Source organism: Channa argus, chromosome 2, assembly GCF_033026475.1.
Source record: "Channa argus isolate prfri chromosome 2, Channa argus male v1.0, whole genome shotgun sequence".
NCBI classification, from domain to species: domain Eukaryota; kingdom Metazoa; phylum Chordata; class Actinopteri; order Anabantiformes; family Channidae; genus Channa; species Channa argus.
Genome location: NC_090198.1, coordinates 17,347,072 through 17,373,284, shown reverse-complemented (window position 1 = coordinate 17,373,284; position 26,213 = coordinate 17,347,072). Strand labels below are relative to the sequence as shown.

The window sequence follows — 26,213 nt, the reverse complement described above, 5'->3', positions numbered from 1 at the left end:
TGTGAGAAGCTTTAATGGTCCCAGTCCAACAGCATCCAAATTACAAAAGAGGCATTTAATATTTATGGTCAGTTTCTGGATGTGTGACAGGAGGACATTGAATCCTTTGGATAATATTGATCTGAGACATTTTTTCCCTCTAAGACACAAAACTAAGCATTTATAAATGTAGCCTGTTCTGTTGGAAACTGTGGGTTTTGGAGTAGAGGAGTGTGCCAAAAGAAAGTGCTAAATATCAGCACACAGTAAGAATATCACCTGTGACAATCATCTCACATTTCAACCCATTCAGTTCAACATTTCTAAATGTTGCATGAACAGGGAGCTGTGCCCAATTAAACTATGGGAAAACACAAAGTGCAGCTTAGTCCGTTGGGAATGTTGCAGGTATGTGGTCATATCCGAAAGTGTGGGTACCAATCCATTTGGTAGTCATTAAAGCATTTCGCTAAAATCCACAAAAGCCTGGTGGCACTAGAGAAAGTCAGTGGAGACCAACATTAGCATGAAACAATAAGAACCAATTGTGTGTACCAAACATTGTGCCAACCTCTCTAGTACAAGCTGAGATTTTTTACTGGGTAAGCTAAAACTAAATGGCTGGTGGGACTAGAGAAGAGGTCTGAGGATCCCAAGTAGTATTCATTCTCTGGGCACATAACATCTGTACAACCTTTCATGACATCATGACATTGTTGGTGAGACATTTCACTCCACCACCACCACCACCACCACAACAACAACAAGTACTTGTCTGGCTGACTGACAGCAAACTACAAATAATTTAACCTGAGAGCGATTCTAGTAATTAAACGTTCACTTTTGACTCTGACCTGTGCAACATCCTCCAGGATGATTGTGTGTTTAAGCAGAATAGAAAGGATGTGTGTGGGATGAAGTGTGTGGAGGTCATGCTTAAGTCATGAGTTAAATTTGAAATGCTCTCTTTCTGTACATCTACATGCGCCATCTGTAACAGGAACACCACCAGTATGCCACTGCCTGTGCAAAGAATGGTGGGAGAAGTGACCCTTTCAAGAAATATTTTAACATTTGCTTCTCTGTTTTATGGACTTCTAGGTATGACAGTATGAGACAGATGTGCTTAACAAATGGAGTAAAAGGAGCTCGAAGACAATTAAAAGCTGAGTCAAGTCTTTAAAAAAAACAAGTGACATTAAAAAAAAAACGGAGGCTGGAAGAGAGCTGCAGAAAAGAGAAGCTGAAGAAGAAAGAGGAGCGAACATGGTGTGTGGTCAGTCACTGTGCCCGTTTCTCCTGGACTGTACAGTTCACTCCGTCAGCCGCAGGTCAAAACAGGAGTCTCCCCGCTAAAAGCTGAGCAGCTCATTTCACCTGCTGAAGGAGCCCCCACCCTCGGTGATGTGATGAATAAGTTTGAAGTACTTGGCATTGTGGGAGAAGGTGGGTGGTTTTTACACAGCAGATTTTACTGTATGTTTGTAGAACACAAGGACTCTACGTACTGTTGTTAACTTACGTCTCTGGTGCTGGTGGGGACAAATCAAATGTTTTTTTTTATAGAGATTTAGCAGTTTAGATTATACCCTTGAAATCTGCATATCACTATTAACAGATTCTGTACTTTTCTATGGTGCTTAGAATTTTTGAAACAATGCAGAAGGATTGTCAGTCAGAGAGTTTGTAGTCCTTCATTATTCAGTAATTATTTTCAGTTGCTTCCATTTTTTTCAAGCCTGATTAAAGCTGCGGTGTGCAACATTTTCCAATATTTATTTAATAGAAATATGCTCCATAATTGAATGAGGAAAGATGCTATATGCTATATATATATATATATATATATATTTTTTTTTTTTTTTTTTTTTTTTGATGTGAACGTTTTTTTATTATGTTTATTTGTTTAGACTACATGTCAATATTACTAGTACCATAAATGTAGTTTAAAAAAATAAAGAGATTCCATATTTTCCAATCAAAATTTGATATTAGCTCACAATATAAAATACTGCGGTTCTGAGATTTAGCTTGTCAGCAAGTGCAACAATTAACTGCTGGTTTATGTATTTATGCAAATTAAAGTGGGAAAAGTCATAATCTGGTTTTATACAGAAAAGTTTTTGACTTTGGACACAACATGTTTATGATCTGTCATTTATCTTAAGCGAAGTGCCTGTGTTGCCTAAACCTGACCAGATGCACCATGACAGTCATGCAACTTATATGGCCACTATCCACTTCCATTACTAATGTACTGTAGCTTTAAGCTTGGGGTCACCACAGCGGATCATTGGTCCGCACATTGATTTGGCACATTTTATGCCATATGTCCATTCTGATGCCTTTTTACTGGGATTGGGACTGGCACTCAGATATACATTGCGCAGTTGGGGTTAGGCTGTGTTGGGGTTCGGTGTCTTGCCACAGACAAAAGCTGCCAACCCTAAACTCAGTAGATGTTCACTCTACCAATTTCGTCTATTTGCAAATTAGTAATATAAATAAAAAATGAAATGAAAAACTACTGACTCAAAACTTCTACTGTTTATTTATAATGTACAATATCTTCAAATTTGAATGTGGAGAATAATTTATGTTATATTATTGGCAAAGTTACAATAAACTAGACACAACTAGTCACTGTTAACTTAGCAACAAGTATGATTTGAGCAACAAACTTATTTTGTAAAGACATCTAAAATATTTAACTTCGACAAATGCAAATCATTAAAAATGGATAATATATTATGAATGATCAAACAAGAACATGATGTGAAAAATGAAAGCCACAGGGATACTGTGTGTGTGTGTGTGTGTATTTAGTTGTCAAATGTAGAGGTACATGTGCTTGTTGAGTGCATGGGCGAGGCCCCCAGCTCACTTATTACCTACAGTTTCTGAAGTGTCTGTCACCTGGTGCACTTATTTTTATGAACTTGTTTGTCTGAGATTTGAGAGGTCAAAACATAATTGAGATCTTGAAACTAAACAGCATGTCCCAGTCTCACTTTTTATTGATCTTTTGTTTCTTTCACTTTGTTTGTCTTTCCAGGAGCATATGGAGTGGTTCTTAAGTGCAGGCATAAGGTAAGATTTCTCATTTCTGCAGGACAAATTCTGCTATGATGATGTTACTATGATGGGAAATCTGTATGTATTACATACATTTTACATTGAGATTGAGGAGGAATCAAACATACATTTGTAGATAATTAAACAAAACTGAAAATATATTTCTCATATTCTCTGTTTAATAACCTCTTTTAAATTTACTAAAAACCCAAAATAATTAACCTCTAGATAAATTATTGTTTTCCACTATCTCGCTTACGGTTATTGCATATTTTAATTAATTGCACATATCCTCAACGGTTGTGTCTCTACCATTTGAAGCATAAATACAATGTTAACACAAAATACTATACTTTAGTACTTACCACTACTTCACCCTTCAGTACAGAAACAGACACACTGATACTTCGATGCACACAACTCTGTCTCAAATTGCAAGTAGCAATAAATTAGCAGTAAGTTTTTGTTTATGCAACCTGTAGTCACCGCTCATTGGCTGCACCCACAAAGGTCAGTCCAGCACTAATAAGTTCAATAAATTTAAACTTGGCCATGCCACATATAGATGTCCACACAGAGCCAGTGATATTTCACATGGCATGCACAGATGACGGTTTTTCATAAAAGTGTTAAGCCTTGTTTGTGTTTTCTGGTTATATTTACCCATTCACTAATCCATAATCTAAGCCGCCAAGTTTTGACTATAATTTAGTGGCCAGTACACATAATGAACAAAAAATATGTTGAGGAACATCAGAGTCCTTTTAAAATCCAATTTACACATTCATAGAAAGCTCTCCGAAAGGACAAAGGAGTCACCTACAAAAACAGAGGGGATGAGAATTTCCCAGAAGGAAGCAGAGAAGGCACTAGCTAAAAAGACACATCGCTAATTGCACTTTGATAATTCAGTTAAACACGGTAAACCAAATGACAAATACGATGCCGCCTCTAGAGGCACACTGCTGGCATGGCAAAAAATTTAAGTCAAATCCTGAAATGCTTCTATAATATTCAACAGACCCCAGAAGATGCTGGGGAATACTATCAACATTAAATGAGCATGATGGCAGATTTAAAACTTTAAATTGTTACTTGCGGTGCAAAAACTCATTCAGTCACATGGTTTTGACCTCTGTCACATACTTTATTTACTGTATGTCACAGTGTACTTTTGCATCTGAATGTTTACTGATATAGACTGGTGGGGATTGTGAGTGGCAATGGTGGCTCTTTATGTATTTAAATTTATGCCATTAATGTACTTGGTATGCCTGAAGCAAGGCCTGCTGGTGTGACTCATCCAGCCGTGTCTTCCATACGTGACTGCATGGTTCTCAGCTCATGTATTGCAAAACTGTGTGATTTCTAACCATGAACACGTAGCATGACCAAAAAGGAGCAGGAAGTAGAAAAATCTTATATTACCTGCCTTTCACTCAAAACACAGAGAAATAATAAAAACAAATAATCTGTCAATTCTAGTGCAACACCAACGGTTACTTAAAGCAACTGTGTACAACAATAAATTAGGACACAGTCCTTTCTCCAGCTCTCTTTCTCCTGGCTCTGATACAGCTTTGCTTCACTCTTTACGAAGCCTTTCAGGTAACCGTAGTAATCATATTACTATAAATAAGAATGCCACAAAACTTATTATTAAGCAGAAATCATTGCCTTTCTTTGAATGGTCCGTACAAAATAGTTTAGGCCCCAACACAGAACATTGTTACATACTTCATTTAAAGTTCAATACTTTATATATTCCTACAAATGTTTTTTGTCTTTTAAGTCTATCCATAAACTTGTCAAATCTATCTATAAATTCATTTTAGATTTGTTGCATGTTTTACATACATTACACACAGTCTTTCAGTTTACATTTCTACATTTAGTTTAGTTCACTCAACTCAATTTAAGTCACTGTCCACACACAGTTACGGGCCACACTCCAGCCCCTCTTTTATTTGGTTAATATAAATTATTCAGTCATTTTTTGTATAAAAATCAGCACTTTCCTCCTTTGCCTCACATGTCTAAGATAAGGCTAATATTAAATTTCTTTAAAAATACATTCAAATAATCATTGATCTTAGTAAATTTTGCACAAACACTTCTAAAAGTTATTTAATGAGATCATATTATCCAACTGAACTAATTTGTAAAATGCATTTTTCATCAGTTTGTCATTGTTAAAATTAACAAGTATAGTATTGCTGTCACTACAGGCCAATGGATGGATGGACTGCATCATTATAATTAAATGTTGAAAGAAGTAAAAGTAGTGTATACGCTACAAATACTGCAGTACATTAAGAAAGCTATATGAGTGAAGTACATGAGTGAGTACATGATTAATACATGAATCTACAACATATTAAAATTAATCCACTATGTTGTGAACAAAGCACCAAACTGTTGTATTGGTTTGATGAGACAAGAATAAGGTTAAGAGCAGATTACTGCAACTATTATTAGCACCTGTGTTCAGGCCTTCATTAATAAAGGGATGTTAACTGAGATATTAATTTCAATCAAAGCAGCAGCTGCTGCAAAGGTGACTCATAAACAATCACGCTGCCTTTTTCATAATTAATTGAAAGATTGGAAATGGCATTAAACACACATAAAGATCCACAATAAGTGAATTACAACAGACATTAGAAATGAAAAGTAAGTTTGAAAATGTCTATGTATTTTTAGTACAATCCATGTTTTCTTCCCCTGTTTGTTTGCTTCACTACCAACAACTGTGACCAATATAGTTACAGACTGAAGGGGGTGACCAATCAGGAGCATTTTAACCCTTATGTGATTTTTAGAGCCATCAAACACACAAATTGATCAAATATAAGAAGCCTGAACATTATCAAATAATTAACAAAATAAATTAATAAAATATTTTCTTCACAGCAGTATCAGTGTTAAGTTTTTTTATTATCAGCCTAAATTCTCCCTTGTCCACAGTTTTGATTTGTCTCTTGGCTCGGCCTTTTGCCATGCTTGTTGTATTTATAAACTCAAGTAAGATGTCCACATTATGACACTCATGCAAGTCAACAAAACAGAAAGATTGGATGTAGCAATTGATGTGTTAAATTTTAAAGGTGTGTGGGCAATCTGTCTCAAAAATAAAGCTTATGTAACAATTTGTTTTATCAGGTATCTTTTGAGAGGAGACAAATTTGCTGTCTACAATTCCCTAAAGGGAAGTGGTCTGGTACAAAGTGTATAATTTTAGGGTCTCCAATATGACAATCTTGCAATGTAAAAATATCAAGTGGAAAAATGCTGACTAATTTCCACTCACTTACATTATAACATAAAACACTGTTATTGCATTGAGACTAAAACTGTTTTTATATCCAATTAAAAAAAAGTTGGTAGTCACCAAATAAGAAAGACAGCAGAGGCAGGGGTGTCATTGGCCACCCCCAAGATTGTATTATGACCTGTCCAGCATACACAGAGCACTTTAGTTTAATGTGTGCAACAACTCCAGCATCAGAAATTAGGTTTTGCTGTCTGTCCCACTCTCTCCCCCTGAGCATGAGCACGAGTGCACTTTGTGCCCACTAGCCGTAATTAACCCGCCTAACCCACAATTTTTCCCCTATTTACAGAGCCAGTACTGTATACAACCACATGAGTTTTGCTGAGCACAAAACTAGAGGAAGGAAATTTGTGTGTAACAAATCAGAATTATGGACTGTAGCTTAAAACTCCAAAACCATGAACAAGAAAATAACTCACATACTATGCATCAGTATTTTCACCAGAACTTTGCTTATGTTGTCTTAATGGTGTCTGAAGAGGATGGATACCTCAACTGAGTGCTGTGGAACCCATTGGTACCCGAGGATTTGGTTTGGGACTAGTCCGAAAATTTTAAGTCATGTTGGAGCATGAGTAGGGATTGATCACTTAGGTTAGACTAAATAGGTGTAATTGTAAATATTAAGAGCTATAAAACAGATTACATAAATCTCTGTCTTTTCTAATTTAAAGTTCTATTCTAATTTAAATGGCTATTAAACACTAAAATGATGAGCCTATAGTGGCCGAGTTGCTTCTGTTAAGTGTTTGTTCTGTTAAAAACACCACACAAATCATCTGCGTCGGGCTCGATTCAGGTTCAGACATGGTAACCACACACTCAGGCTAAGGTCGGGTTAAAACAGAAAACTTCAACCCGATCCATCGTCATCTACGTCACAGTATTCTGAAAAACTTCAATGTTCACTGAAATTAACCTGAAACATGAAGTAAGAAACATCTTTCTTGTAAATCTTTTTTGTTGCAGTTGTTATTTACAAATGTTTTGCTCTGACAGCATAAAAAATAGATAATTTAGTCTATATTTATATCATTACTTTTGAGAGCACATAACATATTTGTGAAAAACACCTTAATTCGTACAAGAAGTGTAGGAGGAGTGACAGTCTCAGCAGAGGCAACAAGGGAGAAGAATGTACCATAACAGATGGAATGTGAGATTTTAAATGTTTAATGCTGCTGTTATCCTAACGTGTTCCTCAAAGAGATAGTAAATCTTATTTAGGTTTTGAGCATCACTTTCTTTTTCTGTGCTGAGTTTTTAATGAAAATGTAATATAATATTCAGTTCAGTTCAGTTCAAAGATCACGAGCTTACTGCCTACATTTTTTGATGAACACTACATTTGTTGCTCAACCATTAATTTCACTTAATAGTATACATCAGGAGCCAACAATTACATACAATGGATGAAATGCTAAATGTGGAAGAATTCGAATTTTGAAGCCATGAACAAAATTAAATGGTAAGTAGAACATTTGCAGGAGAGGAAGTTGCAGCTCAGTAGAGGCAGATAAAAGCTAAGAAAAACTTTCATATTGGCCTAGAAAAAAAAGGTCATCCCATTGTCATACTTTCATAGCACAAATAACATAGTCAATAACATTTATGATAATTGAATTAGCACTTCTCTATAAGTTTTCCTTTTTCTTAAATTCATAATTTGTCTGCCACAGTATTTTTAAATTAGGGTTATTTTAGACCATGAATTGGGCTTTCAACAATTCTTAATTTCCTAAAAAAAAAAAAAAAAATACCAGGTGTCAAAGGTGTTATGTTAAACCAAGTATCCTTTCCATTGCTTGAAGCTATATACTAAGACGTGACATGCGACATGTTTCTCACTTTCTCACAATATAACAGTGTAGGGAATTCATTTTCACATGTAGCGCCAGACCCAGACCATGGCAATAAAAGATTTTTGCTTTGCTGCAAGAGAGCAGTTATTTTTACTTTTCTCAGCTGGAAGCAGGGCAAAAGAGAAAAGGGTGGAAGAGGGAGAGAGAGAAGCAATGTGTAAGTGTGTGTGTGATGGAAAGGAGGAGATGCAGAGAGAGGCATTGAATACAGAGACTGTGGTGTTGGTAAATGGGTCACCCTGTTAGGAGGCTACAGCAGACCTGTACATTGTTGAGGGAGTCATAGGAAGAAAGACAGGAGACTCTGACCACTTGGCTAAAACTCAACCAGGTGACTCAGTAAAAACTGATTGATATGCAAACAAATAAAATGCATACTAAAAGTATGTCCTGTTAGTAAATATATGTATTTGATGTAACATTTAATTAGCTGGGTGAAAGTGCCAGCGTTTGTGCAATGTTCTGCCACTTTATGCAAGTGTTGTATTAGCGTATGTGGGTGTGTGTATGGAGGCTTATGTGTTATCTTGAATTTGTGTTTTGGGAGCGACAATAGCACAACCTACTCGCTAGCCAGTGTTTCCTGCTGCCTATACAGTATCTCTGTGCACTATTGTAGTGATGAAAAGTTCATTTATTACTGTAGGTGATCAGCAGAAAACCTGTGACTCGTTGATAATTGATAAATTGTTTAACAACTTTGTCCAGGGAAACACCTACCATTTACTGGTTAGAAATTCCACTTAGTTGTTTCAGTTCTTTGCAATCATACCAAAAGGTGGTATTTACCTGTAAGTTATAACCCTGGAATATACTTTTGACTGCTATATGTAAGATTGTATTCGAGCAGCACAGTGGTAAAGTGGTAAGCACTGATCCCTCACAACTGAAAGACCCCAGGTTTGAATCCTAGCCAACTGCAGCATTTCCGTGTGGTGTTTGCATGTTCTCTATTTGCTCATGTGGGTGTTCTCCCACAGTCCAAGGTGTGAATGCTGGTCTATGTGTGTATGTCTCTCTGTGGTGGCCCTGAGATAGACTGGAGTCCTGCCCAGGGTTCACCCAGCCTCTCACACTATGTCAAACCTGGGATAGGCTCCAGTCCCCCTGCGACCCTAAACTGTATAAGTAGTTACAGATAATGGATGGCTGGATTGTACTAGTCCATGATAAATATATTAGTTAGTTACTTCTGTTTTAGAAGCAAACTTTGACTAATGACTCCAAATGTTGTGATTTAGCAACTTTTTAATCCAAGATTTTCTCAGAAACGACATTCAAGGGAAGCACAAAGCAATAAAATCTAAGTTAGGGAGACATTGAAAGCAAAGTGCCATGGTGAGAAATGTTTAAGTTTCTTGAGATGTAAGTGCAATGCCAGACAGGGAAGTTTTTTTGTTTGTTTGATGTAGAGCATTTTTTTTAAAATTGGGATTGGCTGTGCTGAGCGGGCATAATTATGTAATCCATCCACCATCTGAGGACTGTTGAGCTAAAGGGTTTTGCTTGGGATCTTTTGCTGTGGGGACCATTTTGGCAGAGTGCAGTAAGCAGGAGGGATTGTAGACCTGACTGAGCCAGTTTATGTAGAAGGGTGCTGTTGAGTTGACCACTCTGTGTATGAGAATTTAAACCTGAGAAGGGTACAGATGCTGGGATCAAACTAGATTGGTTGATGTGAAGGGGTTGTTCAGAGACAGAAAATTAGAAGTTTGATTAAACCCTCTTAAACCTTCATTCAAGGGTCTTGGCAAGAAAAGGAAGAAGAGGGACAGGTCTGTAATTCTTCACAAGAGAAGGCTTTTTAAACTGTTTAGATGTTTAAATGAGTGGGGAAGGTGCCTGTTCTGATTTGTTTTTTAGTAGGTTAGAGAGGGTGGGATTTCTGGTAGGAAAGTGGAGGATGATGTGCTTCAGAGGATGGCTGGAGAGGAGGAGTGTGGATGTGTCATTTTATTTGTGGTCTAGTACAGAATGAGGATGCTGTGTCTGACCTTTGTCACCATGGAAACAGTCATAAACACCAAGTTAAGACATTGTAACATTGTGGTAAAGCTATGTTGAGCCACCCCCTTAAAAACAGACCTTTGTTTGGTTTAAAATAATTACTTCTGTAATATTAGAAGATCTTCATCAACACAGTTACAATAAATTCTGTGCCATTGGTTCCTGTTAACGGGACCAGAAAAAAATTATAATAATGCTGACCACTATTTAACTTACTTGTTTTGATAATAAAAGCTACAACTACAGCAGCATCACCACCTCTTGTGTGACTGTGGAGCAGGAAGGTAGAGTGGTTGTCTACCAATCTTGCAGTTGTTGGTTCCATCTCTGGCTCCTCCAATCACATGTTAAAGTGTCCTTGAGCAAGACACTGAAACCCAACTTAGTTGCTCCTGGTGAGTGTTGGTCCCCCATTGGTGGGTGAATAAGAAGTGTAAAGTGCTTTCTGTGCCAATTGGTAGAAAAGCACTATATTGTGACGGACTATATTGTAGGTATTGTTTTTTATTGTTTTTTTTTTTTGCATTTACTATGTTTTACTCTTTTGTGTAACGTGACAATCATTGTTGTATCATCAGTAGGAATTAGCAAACCAGAGGCTATTTTAAGTTGTGCTGACTTAACAGTGGCTCTAAAAGTAAATCAGCAGAGGTCTGAGACACCACACAGGAATATAAGTAACATCAGAGCTGCCACTAAGTTTTTATTTGGAAAACTTGAACTTCACTCTTGGGCTAAACTGCTGTTCAAGCTATAAATCTTCTTGTGTTTTACATCTATAAAAAGACAAACTTTACATTGTGTTGAGGAGACAGCAGTGCCACTGACGTAGCGCTCTTTGCTGCGCAGCCTCTTCTTGACACTGATGGTGACTCTGTTGTCTGGCCCTTTGTTAACAAAAGGACAATAGAAGGACATGAGAGTAGCACGGTGCAGAGGCAGGCTGGCTTGTATGTTGTAATCGTCTCTAGCCACTGTTTTAATCGGCTGCAGCCTAAGGATCATAAGGATTTCATAGGGATTGTAGACCTGACTGACCGGTTTACCATTTAAGTATGCAGGCACATGATGTCCTGAGAGAAAATATAGGCACATTTGCAGAATTTGGAAATTAACACAACTTGCTGTAAAACAAGAGAACTCTTTTGAAGGTATGTTTCTCTAATGACACTCACAATAATCCTTGTCCATGGTTTCAGGACAGCTGACAGCTGTTTAGTTCTTCAGTTCAGACTAGACACAAATACCTACAGTGAGAAATGGGAACTACAGTTGGGTGCATCCCCCTACGTAAAATTTCAGTATTTGGGGATGCAAACTTAACCCTAAACCTTAAATAATAACAATACACATTCAACTTGTACAAATGTTCCTTCATCATCAGAAGTAACAAAAATGGTCAAGAAGTTATAGTAAAATAATGAAAATTGAATTAGTGCAAATGTTTGCATTCCCCTTGCTAATTAATTAAAAAGTAATTCTAATTAATTTCTAATGAAAGAGTTTTCTTCTTTTTGCACCCAACTATAGAAGCACTGTATAAAATTGTTTTCAACAAAATATGCTAGACATTAGATTCTCAGTGAAAAAAAGAAGCTGACATGTCAGCAGTGTATATTGACAAAGCTTCTTCACTTCTCACAAAGAAAAGTCACTGTGTGATTTGTTTCAGTATGTGATTTGATTTGATTTTCCAGTGAAAGTCATAACATGATGCATCTTTCACCCATAGCTTCCCTCTTTAATCATAAAGTCCTGAAGTATTTGAGCACTTTATTGGGAACACAATACTATGTCTGTGTAGAGCCTACAGTGGCCAGTGAAAAATAAAATGTTTACTACCAGATGAAGCCCAGTAAATAAAGAATGCATTTACGAATATGAAGGCTAGTAGGATACAATAATGAAACCAAGATTGGTATAAAGGAAATAGAGGTAGACAGATTTGGTGAGGAAGAAAGGACAAGTAACTAATTGTGAATGATGTTAGCATAGTTCGCCACCCCCAGTTAGAAGCATCATACTCACTGTGCATAAGCCTGTTTGTAATGACTTCCTAGACCTAAGCCTTGCAGCGAGGCTGAGGACTTCCCTTGCATTGCTGCTGAGGTATATGTGGAGGGAGAATAATTGCATTTTTTTAGGTACAGCAGTGAGATGGGAACAAAACCAGATTTTGGTCATTTAAAGGAGGACAATGGAATAGACAAATGGAAGGAATTGTGAAAAATGTCAGCTTTTTAAAAAAAATATAATTGATTTATCATTGTTCTCTGGTTTTATATTTCCAGTGATTATTGAAATGATTAAAATACACTCTGCCTGTCTTATCAGACACAAGACCATAGGCTGTATGTATGTTTTGGTGAGCTTGTGCCCATTACAGCTTCAGATTTCTGTTCTGTGCTGGCTCGAGTTAAGCCCAATGTGGAATGCTGCCGTTGTAGCTCACCCACCTCAAGGATCAGTGTCTTCTTGCATTCTATGAGGTTTTTCTGCATCTGGTTTGTTAGGAATGGTTATGTGAGTCACTGTAATCTTCCTGTCAGCTCAGACCAGTCTAGCTGTTGACCTTCTCTGGCTGCTTGCTGGATAACACTCAAACCCGTCGGTTTGGCCCCAGCAATCATGCTCCAGTGAAAGTCACTGAGACCATAGTCTCACAAACATTTGCACTGTTCAATAAATAGTTATGACTCTTAGCTCATACCAGATCTTTCTTTTTTACTGATTTCTTGATTAACCCCATCTAAAACATCAAAGCTTGGATCATTGACCAGGCTGCTATATGGAAATTACCAGTTACTGTTCAGTTTATACCCCATGAGACATGGCATTACAGTATTTACTCTCATCGTTTATGAAGGTGTAACTCAATCCTTTCGGTTGCTTTAGCTTTGCCAATAGCTCTGTTTTGGCTTTAACTTTTCATTGGGCTTAATTACAGCACAGTGGAGTAAATAATTTAAGAATTCACAAACTAAAACAAATCACATTTTCAGTCACAGCAGGCTTACAGTATGGCCTGATATATTTTTTTTATATTTCACAGTAGTAGGGGTGGTGAGTGCTGATCTATCTGGATGCATTCACATTGTTTTGCAGTTTCCTGACTCCAACATGAATACTGACTGTAAATCCATGAAAAAACTGTAAATATATAGTCTAGGATGCCATGTGTCATTATTGTGTTTACAGATGGATTTCTGATCTTTTTTTCTTAAGACTGAAAGAAGAATGATATTCTTAACCTGTAATTAAATCCTGTGTAGAGCTGCAGCAAAAACATTTAATATACATTTAATACAGGATTACTCTTTTTGATTAGAATCAAAATCCTTCCTTTGTTGATTTTGAAGTCTCAATTGCATTCCAGCTGCTGCACAGCCTTTGAAACAAGGCTGCGTTGATTTTCAACCACATCAGGAAACTTTTAAAAGTCAGAAAGATCAGCTAAGCAACCTGAAAGAAGACCTAAGATGCATATTAGCTATGCTATGGATGTGTTTTTTCATTGTGAGTGCCCTGTGGTAAAACAAACGAAATAAGAGCACTGCCATGACTCTTCACCACAGACAACTTGAAAATGCATTTTTGTTTTACTTTTCATGATCAGAGTGGGCAAGAAAGGTCCTTACTATTTCTCTTATATCTCCCTTTTTACATTTTGTTCTAAAATGTTCTGTATTTATTGTGTTTTCTCTAACCATAATGTTTTACAGTATGTATGCACCTATTTGTTTCTTCTTTTTACTAACTTAGGAAATGCAGAGGCATAACTCAGTAAGGGGTTTCCTTCATTCTTAACACAACTCACACCCTCATATTTTCACAGGAAACCAATGAGCTGGTGGCCATTAAAAAGTTCAAAGACAGTGAAGGTGAGTGAAGGAGTAAGAGGGGGCTGAAATGATGAAGAGCCAAACAGTTGCGTCAATTATGTGACTCTCATTTTAACACAGAAAATGAGGAGGTCAAGGAGACGACTCTTCGGGAGCTGAAGATGCTTCGGACACTGAGGCAGGACAACATTGTCGAGCTGAAGGAGGCTTTTCGCAGGAGGGGGAAACTCTACCTTGTCTTTGAATATGTTGAGAGGGTCAGCTTATGCTATGCACAAAGTCCTTCTTACATATCTTTGGTCTGCTGTATCTAGACTCTAACTTTCAGAAAGCTCAGACTGCTCAGTTAAGCATAAAAAGCGTTGCTATGGCAACATATGAACTATGCTGTTAATGAATAATGGCATTCCCCACTGTGTTGCCAGACTATGCAGCCAAGTGTTATTTCATGACAGGCTTAATTTTCATACTGCACTCTAATCGTTTCAGCTCATGTCCCCTCTCACCCCCAACTATGTCAGGGTTAAAAAAAAGAGAGGAACGACAAGAAAGAATTCCCAGTGTAACAATTATCTGGGAAAGACTTTCGTGGTCATGTTTTCAAAGCGCTGCCCTTTCGCCATGCTGAGCACTAAAACCTACTGCCGCACAGCCAAGCTGTTTCCAGGGCTAAATGTTTTGTTGGTTTGCAGAACATGCTGGAGCTGTTGGAGGAAATGCCCAATGGTGCACCACCTGATAAAGTTCGCAGCTACATCTACCAGCTCATCAAAGCCATCAACTGGTGTCACAAGAATGAGATAGTACACAGAGGTGAGGAGTTTCTCTTTATTTTTTTCTCCTGACAGCAAAAAAGAAAACTGAACATGTTGACTCGTTAGTATTTAGCCACTGCAAAAATGCCAATGTCATGTAGGGGCGTGTCTAAAATATCGTATTTTTTTATGTAAAAGAACAGGGGGAAAATTCTCCAGTGAGTCAAAAATTGTGTTTCAGTTGTGATGGTGGAAGTGATCCTGCTCATGTCAGATGTTGTTCTCTGATTACAAGAAATTCCAAAGAGAAATTACATTGGAATTACTCTAAATTCAAGTATATGAATCAAAGCAGGCACTGATGTCGTCCAATATTTTTCTTGCAATATTAAAGTTAGTGGGAATAACATAAAAATCTAATTCACAATAATATATATATATAAATAATTGGGGGGGGGCAGTGGATCAGTTGGTAGAGTGGCCTCCTATCAACCGTGGGGTTCGTGCCGCTCTTCACGACCACATGTGGAAGTGTCCCCGGGGAAGACACTGAACCACCAACAGCCCATTCCCATCCCCAGCTGTGCAGTGCTGGTCCAAGACCAGTAGAAATGGGGGAGGGTTGCCTCAGGAAGGGCATCCGGCATAAAAACTGTGCCAAATCAACATCCGGACAGACTATCCGTGCTATGAACAATCCATTCCTCAAAGAAGATCTGCTTCAAAAATGTCAGTCTCTAACATTCATATAGCTTGCATCTGTCAAAAAAACAAACTGAACAATATTTGATTCATTTCAGAAAGTCAGTTCTGGTAATACCTGTAATACTGATCATGTGTCATTTCAACAGCAAAATCATCAGCTAAAAAACAGCCAATTTTTCAGCTTTATGACAGGGCATTTGTAGATGATACAGTACGATTATTGTTGAGCATAAAAGTAGTTATTTATCTGAACAATTCCGTGTGACCAAATCTAGAAATACATAACATGTTTTTTACTGGATGAACAAAAACACCCTAGAATTTAGGGCAATGATTAATTTAATCATTTCAATAATCACTGGAAATATAAAACCAGAGAACAATGACAAAACATCTATCACAATTTTCTACAGGCCATGGTGACCTCGTGAAGTGTTTTTGTTTGTCAAAAACAACACTTCCTTTCACTAGAGAAACTAAAAGCATTTTTGACTGCGTTTGCTGTTTTGCTTATACACATGATGAAACCTTTTAAAAGTCTGCCACTGAAAGATGTAAAGATGAATTGATTTTAGGTTTTAGAGACATAAACTATAAAACATTGTTATATAAAATCAACTACTTGTTGAATATTGCTCTTTTCAAATACAAATGCAAGAAGTTGCATTTGTTTTTCTGTTTTGCTTTACAACAGTGGCACAATTGTAACATGTTAACAGCTTTCTCTCCACATGTCTCTACCAGATATCAAGCCAGAGAACCTCCTCATCAGCTCTGATGATGTTCTTAAACTCTGTGACTTTGGTGAGTTTTTGGTCTTATGTTGTTTGCCATATTGTAACACAGAGTTGTTGCAACGTGTGGTGTGCGGTGCAGGAAGATACAATCTCTGCACATATTTTTTGACTTCTTGTCGAACAAAGGTGTTTGTTTAACACACTGGATAAGCTCTTACTGTTGATTTATTAGAGAGATTACATGATACTACATCTACAGCAGCTATCAAACTAGCTCTTATTTTGAAGTTATGTTTGTGGTTTCATTTTGGCTAGTCTAATTTCTTGGGCTCAGTTCACTGTGAAAGATCCCACCATTCATTTGTCACCTTGTAAGTTGTATATCAGTAAGACTAATTCTGTCACTGGGAAGCAGCCAAATAACAGTATAAAATGTACTTCAGTGGTTGTCAGCAGAATTAATCTAGCAAACGTGCATTATAAAAAACCAGGATGATATTAGGCACCCGTTTTTCCTGCACAATAACAAGATACCTGTAGTTTTACAGCTCCCCAGGTGTGTGTTTTACATTTGCAGAAGTCTTTGCAAAATCACATGGTCAATTAGTTTGCATAATTGGCTAAGGCAACCCTACTGAATCAGCTGGGGTGAGATTTGTTTGTTATTCACTGTTGGAGCTGGCATTCTGTTTATTGTGATTTTTCATGCTTAAAATGGACTCGCTGTACACCAGTTATCTGAGGCACAGTATCAGCCCGCCTGCAGTGACATAACTAACTAGAGTCACATGGAACGATGACTGTGTTAAACTGTACTTGTCCAAATGGTTTCCATGTTGACTATATGTTATTCTTGGTGTGAGGGACTGTAAAACTGTGTACAAAATAATTCAGAGTACTGTATGTTCGTCAGGACTATGTTAATTAGTAATATAATTTTTTTCTACATCAGGTTTTGCTCGCAACCTGTCTGAAGGAACAGATGCCAACTACACAGAGTACGTGGCCACACGGTGGTATCGTTCACCTGAGCTGCTGCTGGGGTCAGTCTATGCATGTATGTGTGTGCGTGTGTATGTGTGTGTGTATGTGAGAGAGACTATGTAGTATAAAAGACAAAAAGAAAGGGAACTGTTTCTGTTGACTGTAACAAATCATTTAAAACTTCTCCGCATTATCTTGATTTAACTTTCAGGGCACCAGAAGCATTATGTTAGTATCACATATGAACACATATGTACATTTCTGTCCTGTCATTGCTTCTAATTCCTCAGTTCTGTATATCAGCTGATATATAATACCCGTTCAATACCAGTGCTCTTAATATTTTCTAATTTAAAATCTGTCAAACTTATTATTAGAATTACATGGGACCAGGGATTATTGTGGCATTAAAGACCTTTCACATCAGTCTGGCATAAATGAATGAAAGTATACTGTAGTTAGGGATGATAAAAATGCTTTTTATAGTTTTTATAGTCAGAGAAATATGGCTACAATGAAATGGTGCAGCAGACATATTTTAATTCTTTTGCAATATTTCCCAGTATAACAATTCAGAAATTCAGTTCTGGTAATACTCATAACACTAATACTGATCATGTGTCATTTCAACAGCAAAATCAATCAGCTAAAAAACAGCCTCTTTTTCAGCTTTATGACAGGGCATGTGTAGATCATACAGTATGATTATTGTTGAGCATAAAAATAATTATCTATCTGAACAATTCAGTGTGACCAAATTTAGAAATACATAACATGTTTTTTACTGGATGAACAAAAAGACCCTAGAATTTAGGGCTACAAGCAATGATTATTTTAATCATTTCAATAATCACTGGAAATATAAAACCAGAGAACAATGATAAAACATCTATCACAATTTTCTACAGGCCATGGTGACCCCGTGAAGTGTTTTTGTTTGTCAAAAACAACACTTCTTTTCACTAGAGAAACTAATAGCATTTTTGACAGTGTTTGCTGTTTTGCTTGATCTTCTGTCTGTAATTTTCTAAGAATTGCTTATACACATGATGAAACCATTTAAAAGTCTGCCACTCAAAGTTGTAAAGATGAAATTATATTGTTTTAGGTTTTATAGACATAAGCCATAAAACATTGTTATATTAAAGCAACTTTTTGTTGAATATTGCTCTTCTCAAATGCTTATGGAGCTAATATTGCTTGTTTATTATGCAGTCACAAATCAAAAGAAGTGGTGTAGTGCTTGTGTCAAACATACAGTGAATCCAGGAATTTGTCCTTCGACTTGATTTAAGTCAAGGGACAAACATTTTAAAGTATGAGGCATATCTACTTTATATTGACACTGTATGTATATCTTTGTTTTCTAGTGTCTTTTAACAGAACCAAATGTAAACAATGTTTCTCTTCAGTTTCTGTCATCAAAACTGTATTTCCTCTCACAGTCCAAGGACACACATGTTAGGTTAATGATTTTAGTCTGCATAGTTGTCTGTCTGTCTGTCTCAGCGCTGATATAGACTAGTGACCTGTCCACGGTGTAGCCCACCATTCAATTGAACGCTTAAAAATTATTTTGTGCAATTTATGTGTTAATCTGTTTCATCTTCTTTGTTTAATTTAGACCTTTAAGAAAAAGGTGTTACTCTTTTCCCCAAAAAGAATTGATGAGTCACCTGCTACAGAAAAACACCAAAAACCTTATCTCCAGATTAAGTTTCTGTTGTTCACAGTTGTTCTTGTTCCTGGTGTTGTTTTTGATGCTTTTGCTGCATTGAATGTCCAATCGAGCTTAGAGACAGCTGAACGTCATCTAGCCTCGCTGCTGTAGCCTGATTTAGCAAATGCCCTGGAACATTTATTGAGACAGCGTTTGAATGCCACCCACTCAAATACTCTCTCCCTCCAACACCACCGCTCTTCTGCTTCCCTGCTGCCAGATCTCTCACCATTTCTCACCAGACTCCTCAGCTCCATTCCCTTTAGAAATGACCACCTTCTTCAGGAGCATCTCCATACGAAAAAACAGTATTCTTGGTCTTACTTTATTTTACTGTGCCACTACCACCAGTAGTCCCATCATCAGCATAAATACCTTCATTTGGTGGATTAATTTTCACCCCATCATCTTTTTTCTCGTTTTCATTGTCACTATTATCACGCCAACCATATAATTAACAGGGTCATCATGTGCTTGTTGACACTCTTCACATAAATACCAATGGTTTGAATTGAGATTGGTAAAAGAGCTTTTGCATATGTGGCTCCTAATACTTGGAACCACTTGAAAAATTTGCTAAAACAACAGTCACTGGTTCTCTGGGCAATTTATAGCTTCGCTTCAGGAACTTTGACCATTATCATCTGTTTGTCAGTGTCAGGGATTTGGCTAGGAACTTTTTATTTATTCCTTAACAGGATAAGCAGTATAGATAATGGAGTGATTATGGTTGTATTTTGTCCCTTTATTATAATGTAATAATGTTTTTATGTAATATAAACTAATGCAGGGTTGAATTAGGTAAATAATTTAAAATTTGGTCTTCACCCCCTTCTTTCCACCTCAGGGCTCCATATGGAAAGGCAGTGGACATGTGGTCAGTGGGATGTATCCTTGGGGAGCTAAGTGATGGACAGCCCTTGTTTCCTGGGGAAAGTGAGATTGATCAGGTTGGTCCATCCCAAGTACTGATCAATAAAAGTAGCTCATTTAACAGCACATTTCACAGTTTAAAGCTACAGTATGCAATCATTCTCTCAAACTAGTGCTAGAGACTCAAAACCAGTCCACTCTACTCCACCCAGATCTCTCATTCTCTACTCCACCACTCTCTATCCAGAACTTCAGGTATTAAGTCTTATTAGGTTATAATACATTTTTTCAATCTCACATGTAACATCTTAACAGTTGTTCAAACCTAATAAATGGGTTGATTCCTCTATGTCTAAGTAACCTGTTTTGGCTTGATATAGTATTTTCTAATTAATATTTAAAGGGATTTGTGAGTCATTGTGATGCCAAACTCAGTTTATTGGAATTAACGCATGAAAAAGAAAGATGTTCCGGTCATTCACACTCTGATTCTTTAGATTAGATAAAAGCAATTGATGGGTTCTTGCAGTGGTGATCTGTTCATCCCCACCCCACCCCACCCCCGCAATTTAGTAGCCAGACCAATTTTAGTGAAATTTGTTTATTTACAGCCCCAAACCACAAGAGTTAATCAGTATACATCATAGGAAGGGCCGTGTCTGTCGAAAAAGTAAAATAAAAAAGGTGTTCATCAAAAAAAAGATAGTATAAATAGTAATATACAGAATATGCAAATTATGTATAAATAGTTCAGTGCAGGTTTTTTGTTTCACCACCAGCCTTGGCCCACTATGAGTCTTTATAGATTTCAGATCTAATAATATTCAATAGTGTGTACAGAGAGAAAAATGGAGCTTACTGGGGAGGTGATGCAAGCTGGCGTAGAGATGAGAGGTCTGCTAGTGGGGGTGCGGCATGTCCGTGTGACTGGGCCAAAGTTATGGTAAGAGCAGGAGAAGAGGAAGCCATCAGAGATTCTCAGTGTGACAGTCTCACATGCACCGATTCCCTAGTACTCACAAATCCTATGCAAAGCAAAGTCCAATCAGCCAGAGAGCACAGAGTAAGGGTCCAATTAGTTGAGTACAGGTCCGCTACCAGTGAAGTCAATTTGAGGAGGGGCAGAGGCTGTGAGGCAGGTTCACTATACAAGATCAGGTCAAAACACGATATCCGAATTGCTGGAGAGAAAACTAATGTGGACAGACAATGAAACAATTGTAACAGCGAGACAGGCTGCATCAGTAGAGATGGGACACCACAGGTGGGAGCAACGGATATTGGGAAGGAATGAGACGAAAGTGCCGTCAAAATAAAAAAAACAAAAGCGGAAGTAAAACTAGAAACCACATTAGTGTCTCCTGAAGTGAAGGAAATACATGTTTCTCAGGAAGGAATATATCTTATGACATGATCTTTGTTAGCAGACAGAGTCACTTAATTCAGTGGCTTTATTCTTGGCTTTGTTTTGTTAAATCTTTTTTCCAAGGTTAAGAATAAACTTTGACGCTTACAATTTTTTAAGCCCATTTTATATATATATATATATATATATATAGGAAACTTAACTGTTCATATATATATATATATATATATATATGAACAGTTAAGTTTCCTCTCACACTATTACACTAATTTTATCTTCAGCTCTTCACCATTCAGAAGGTTTTGGGTCCACTCCCTTCAGAACAGATGAAACTCTTCTACAACAACCCTCGATTCCATGGAATCAGGGTAGGAAATATTTGTCTTTTTTTCCTCTCCACATTTGCTTGTGTTTCTTTTCTCTCCTTCCTCTTCTTTCACATCCTCCTCTTCTCTGTTTTTACCTCCTTTCCGTCTCGCTATAGCTCTGTCTCCCTCTCTCTTTTTCTCTCTCACTCTCTTTCTCGTGGCAGCGTTCCCAGCACCATGACTGAGTGGATTGCTATGACTCATGAGATAGGTGGTTGGTGTTCAGTTTAGCAGCAAGAGAAAATGTCCCAGAAGGCTAAACGAGGCTTTGTGTGTGATTGTTGTTAGGCAGTTTGTTTAATGTAACCCAGTGATAGATTTCTGTGTGATTTGAACAGAGGACCTACTTTTTGCTGCCAGGAACATTTTCTGGATGTGGGAAATTCTAATAGTAAATTTTAATGCACAAAAAAGTTCACTTTGGATACATATTTAATCCTGCGCATGTGTGTGTGTGCACGTGTGTGTGTGTGTGTGTGTGTGTGTGTGTGTGTGCATGCATGTCTCCCTCAGTTTCCCACTGTTACTCATCCTCAGACTTTGGAGAGAAGGTATCAAGGCATTTTGACTGGTTTGATGTTGGATCTTATAAAGGTAATTAAAAAGTCTAACTTATGTTCATCTTTTCATTGTTATCCTTTAACATTTCTAAAATACATTAGCGTCATGCAGTACCAAAATGATTTTCACCCCTTCATCAGTGTACATACAATAACCCCTAATGTCAACAGGAAACGACGTCTTAAGAATCTTTTGCAAATTTATTACAGCTCAAAAATGGAATGGGAAGTGACTGTGAACTGTCACAGATGTTCTCTAGGGCTAAGTCTGGGATTCAACTAGTTCACACAAGGACAGTCAGAGACTTGTCCTGAAGCCACTAGCTTTGGGTCATTATCCCTATAACCATTGCCCCATGCTCAGTTTAAAGGCAGTCACATGCAAGTTTTCTGCACTTCCTTCAATCTGACCACTCTCCCTGTCCCTGCTGCTGAGAAGCTCCCCCATAGTGTTGGCACGAGCCAGGTGATGAGTAATGCCTGGTGTTTGCGAGACATGGTGCTTGGAGATTTGCCCAAAGAGTTAAAAGTTTCTCATCAGACCAAAGAATCTTTTTTCTTCATGCTCTCAGAGCCTTTTAAATGCCCTTTGGCAAACTTCAAGTGTGTTGTTATATAACTTATCCTTAAACTGGCTTCCATCTTGCCACTAGGTACCATAAAACTGATTCAAGGAGTGCTACTGAGGTGGTGACCCTTCCAGCAGTTAGGAAACTCTGAGACTTATTTTGGCAACTGTGGACTTAGTGTTCACCCTTGCCCTGACTTCACTGAATATTTGTGGTGGAGGTCTGCAGAGACTTGGTTGGATTTTTTATTGCGGTTTTGCACCGACATGAAGTTTCAACAGTGGGACCTCCATTCACACAAATATGTGCCTATTTGTGACATAGTATGTTCCATTATTTCAATTTTCCAAAGATGAACTCAGCCAATTGTACATTTTAAAGCTAATCAAAGGAAACAGTATCCACCTGACAGTGTGTTTTACCACGTGTATATTAAGGAGCACAAATTGCAGCATTATTCACTTCTAAAGCAACTTCTCTGTGTTTATACATGAAGATAAATCTGCCAAACAAGTCACTAATATATTCCCTTTGTGGGCGTGTATTTTCTCATTAGAACCTGTTGCTGCTAAACCCTACTGAGCGTTTTCTGACAGAGCAGAGTCTGAACCATCCAGCCTTCCAGCCTCTGAGGCAGGCAGAGAGAGACAGGCCTCCTCCTGCATCCCCCAACCCTCCCCGCTCCTCCAAGAGAAAAACACACCATCACGGAGAGAACACAGTGCCTACAAGGTAAGATTATATTCCTTCATATTTACTTTCTGTCAAAGCTTAAATCTGAAACATGGACATTTTGAAATGATGTACTTAAACAATTGCGCTTATATTTTCTGCACCCTTCTGTTGTTGTGCAAAATTTTATTTGTCCTACATTTTTAGGTCACATGTATGGGGCTGAGTAGCCACAGATTGATAGAGTACCCATCCTGACCTCTTTCAACCATGTTCTTAAAGTTGTATGTTGTAAGCCAGTATGTGTGCAATTTACTACAAAAGCTGCAATTGTTGCTCCTTGACACAAGCATGACACAAGCAAGAGAAAATGTCCAATCCAAAGATTTATTCCAATTTAAGGGAGGAAATTTCTTTGAGACATTGTGTGAACATTTGTTAGCCTAATATCCTAATGTAACCTGTTCCTCCAGGAGTCACACTAAGAGCTCGAGCCGTCGCTCTAACACCAAAGAGTGTTCCAGCCTCCCTCGTCACGGGGACCTCCATCATCTTGGCAATGAGAGTTTCCTCAATGGCAACAAACCGGCCCCATCTAGTTTAAGTCCTACGCTCCACCCCAAGGGACAGTACATGTCCCAGACCCTTAATCGTTCTGCTTCATCCAGCAAAGACCTGGTTAACAACAACCTGCCACACCTCCTCAGTCCAAAAGAGCCCAAAGGAAAGACAGAGTTTGATTTTAGCTTGGGACCCTCCCCAAAGCTTTTAGACCAGGGACATGGGGTCAAATATGGCCACAGCAAATCCAGCTCTTCTCGCTCTCAGCAGCAGCAGCAGCAGCAGCATCAGCAGCAGCAGCAGCAGCAGCAGCAGCAGCAGCAGCAGCAGCAGCAGCAACAGCAGCAGCAGGCCAGCCGCCACACCTTCCTGGAAAGTAAGACCAACACGTTGCAGTCTGGAGCGGAGAAACAACACAGCCGACATGCCCACAGTATGGCCGATTCTGCCCATGGGTCCATGTCCTCCTCTTCTAAGAGTTCAGCTTCTTATCTCAGCCTGTCAAAAAGCCACAGTGCGCTGAGTGATGCCAAATCTGTGGGAAACCTCAGCGATACTCGACTCCACCCAGAAGACCCAAACTCCAACACAACAGCAGGGGTGGGACCCGCTACCCGCTTCTTCCCTGCAAGCTGTTTAGACCTCAACACCCCTTTAGGTCCTCCGGGGCCACCTGGCAGTCCTTCTACTCGACACAGTGATCGATCCGGGCACAGCCCCGCCTCTCGTAGCAGCGGCAATGTCCGCATGGAGAGCAGCACATTAGACTCCTCATCCAGACACAAATCCAGACATAAATCTTTAGTCCCAGGTAAAATCATCCAGTTAACCAGTGTTTAAATTTAATCTACAATCTTGAAACACCCTCACCAAACAAAATGAGAAATACAAAAAAATTACAACACAAATTACACTTAAAACAAACAAAGAAACAAACACAAAAACACTGTAATTGCATACTAGGTTTTAGAGCCTCTAGATCTCTTAAATGGTCATGAAATCTGTCATCATTATAACAAAGGAACAACATGAAAAAGAATCAATATAAAGTATCATCTATCTCGTGATCCAACTCAACATTTCTTTCATAAATAAAATCAATACAAGAATTTTAGTGAAGGTCCCTAGTTGTTTGGATGTAGATATCAACTGTGCTTATTGATTTCTCAAATGGTGACGTGAACACAGAAAGTCCCAATATACCATCAGCTTGTATTAGTAGTACAGTAAATTTGGTGACAGATGATGAACAAACTTGGGTGGCAATAATCATCTATACACATGTTTGGTTGATTACTGCCATTGGTTAATTAATCTCTCCTCTTGTTCCCAGAGAATGTCACAGCTCCAGAGCTCTTAGACCCTGGAGAAGCAGGGATGCCGTCCACTCACACTCTGCCTTCCCCACATGAGTCTTATCATTACGGACTGGGCTATACCTCCCCCTTCTCATCTCAGCAACGGCCACAACGCCACTCTATGTACGTGAGGAGGGAGCGCCATCGACCACATGGGGTTGAGGGGGGGATGGCAGGCTTGCCTCCTCCAGGGCAGACGATACCAACACGAGCCAGTAGCTTGCAGCTCCTCTCCCCCCAGCTGCAGCACCGGACCACCCTCGCTGGACACTCAGTGAGCTCTTCGAGAGAGGATTGCACTGATGACATGACGAGGGTTAGTGGCAGACAGTCCTGTGATTGTGATGGTAGTTAAAGGAAAAATTCACCCTAAATTATTAAGAATGTTAAAAAGGATCCATTATATCATCTAGTGACGTGTTTTCTTATTTCCCAAGAATTCCATACAGTAGAATTCCAGAAAGGGCTTTAAAGACCATTAAGACATATATACTATATATACATATAGTATGAGTAGTTCATATTGTGCATTAGGACCCAACGTAGCTACAGAGTTAAAAAAAAAAGATCTTCCAACTGTAACCAAAAGTGCTAATGGGTGGATTTTTTTTCTTTTCTGTATGCATTGAAAATGTGTGTGTGTGCAAGTTTGGGTTTTTCCCGAGTAATGCGTGTGTGCAGTGACTGTCTTTGTCTCACATTGTCTTTGCCACTGCTTCATGCTGCTTTTCCAGTCTGCTTTGATCTGCACCTGTCCGTCTTCTCAACAGAGTGAGCAGTCCCCTAAAGACATGAGCCACCCTTGTGCCTCCATCAAAGACTCTACGAGGGACAACCCTGCTGCTTTTCATACACAGCGCTCTAAAAACGAGGTCCGACCCCCTGA

The 26,213-nt window shown here is 38.4% G+C and overlaps 1 protein-coding gene across 10 annotated transcripts in view; it reads left to right on the top strand.

Annotated features, from left to right (window-relative positions):
- Window positions 1-26,213, top strand: part of cdkl5 (cyclin dependent kinase like 5) — a 32,449-nt gene that overhangs the window by 1,464 nt on the left and 4,772 nt on the right. For 6 of the 10 annotated variants that reach the window (XM_067496005.1, XM_067496000.1, XM_067495997.1 and 3 more), the window contains exons 2-15: window positions 1,081-1,425; window positions 3,035-3,069; window positions 14,093-14,138; window positions 14,220-14,356; window positions 14,792-14,912; window positions 16,304-16,363; window positions 17,249-17,339; window positions 19,848-19,950; window positions 21,521-21,607; window positions 22,121-22,201; window positions 23,293-23,468; window positions 23,882-24,780; window positions 25,303-25,643; window positions 26,098-26,199. In XM_067496005.1, the coding sequence (XP_067352106.1) occupies window positions 1,389-1,425; window positions 3,035-3,069; window positions 14,093-14,138; window positions 14,220-14,356; window positions 14,792-14,912; window positions 16,304-16,363; window positions 17,249-17,339; window positions 19,848-19,950; window positions 21,521-21,607; window positions 22,121-22,201; window positions 23,293-23,468; window positions 23,882-24,780; window positions 25,303-25,643; window positions 26,098-26,199 (2,316 nt within the window). In that variant the 5' untranslated portion in view covers window positions 1,081-1,388. Of the gene's footprint in view, window positions 1-1,080; window positions 1,426-3,034; window positions 3,070-14,092; window positions 14,139-14,219; window positions 14,357-14,791; window positions 14,913-16,303; window positions 16,364-17,248; window positions 17,340-19,847; window positions 20,129-21,520; window positions 21,608-22,120; window positions 22,202-23,292; window positions 23,469-23,881; window positions 24,781-25,302; window positions 25,644-26,097; window positions 26,200-26,213 lie in introns of those variants that run through there. The other 4 variants (XM_067496001.1, XM_067495999.1, XM_067496003.1 and 1 more) reach the window with 4 other exon arrangements.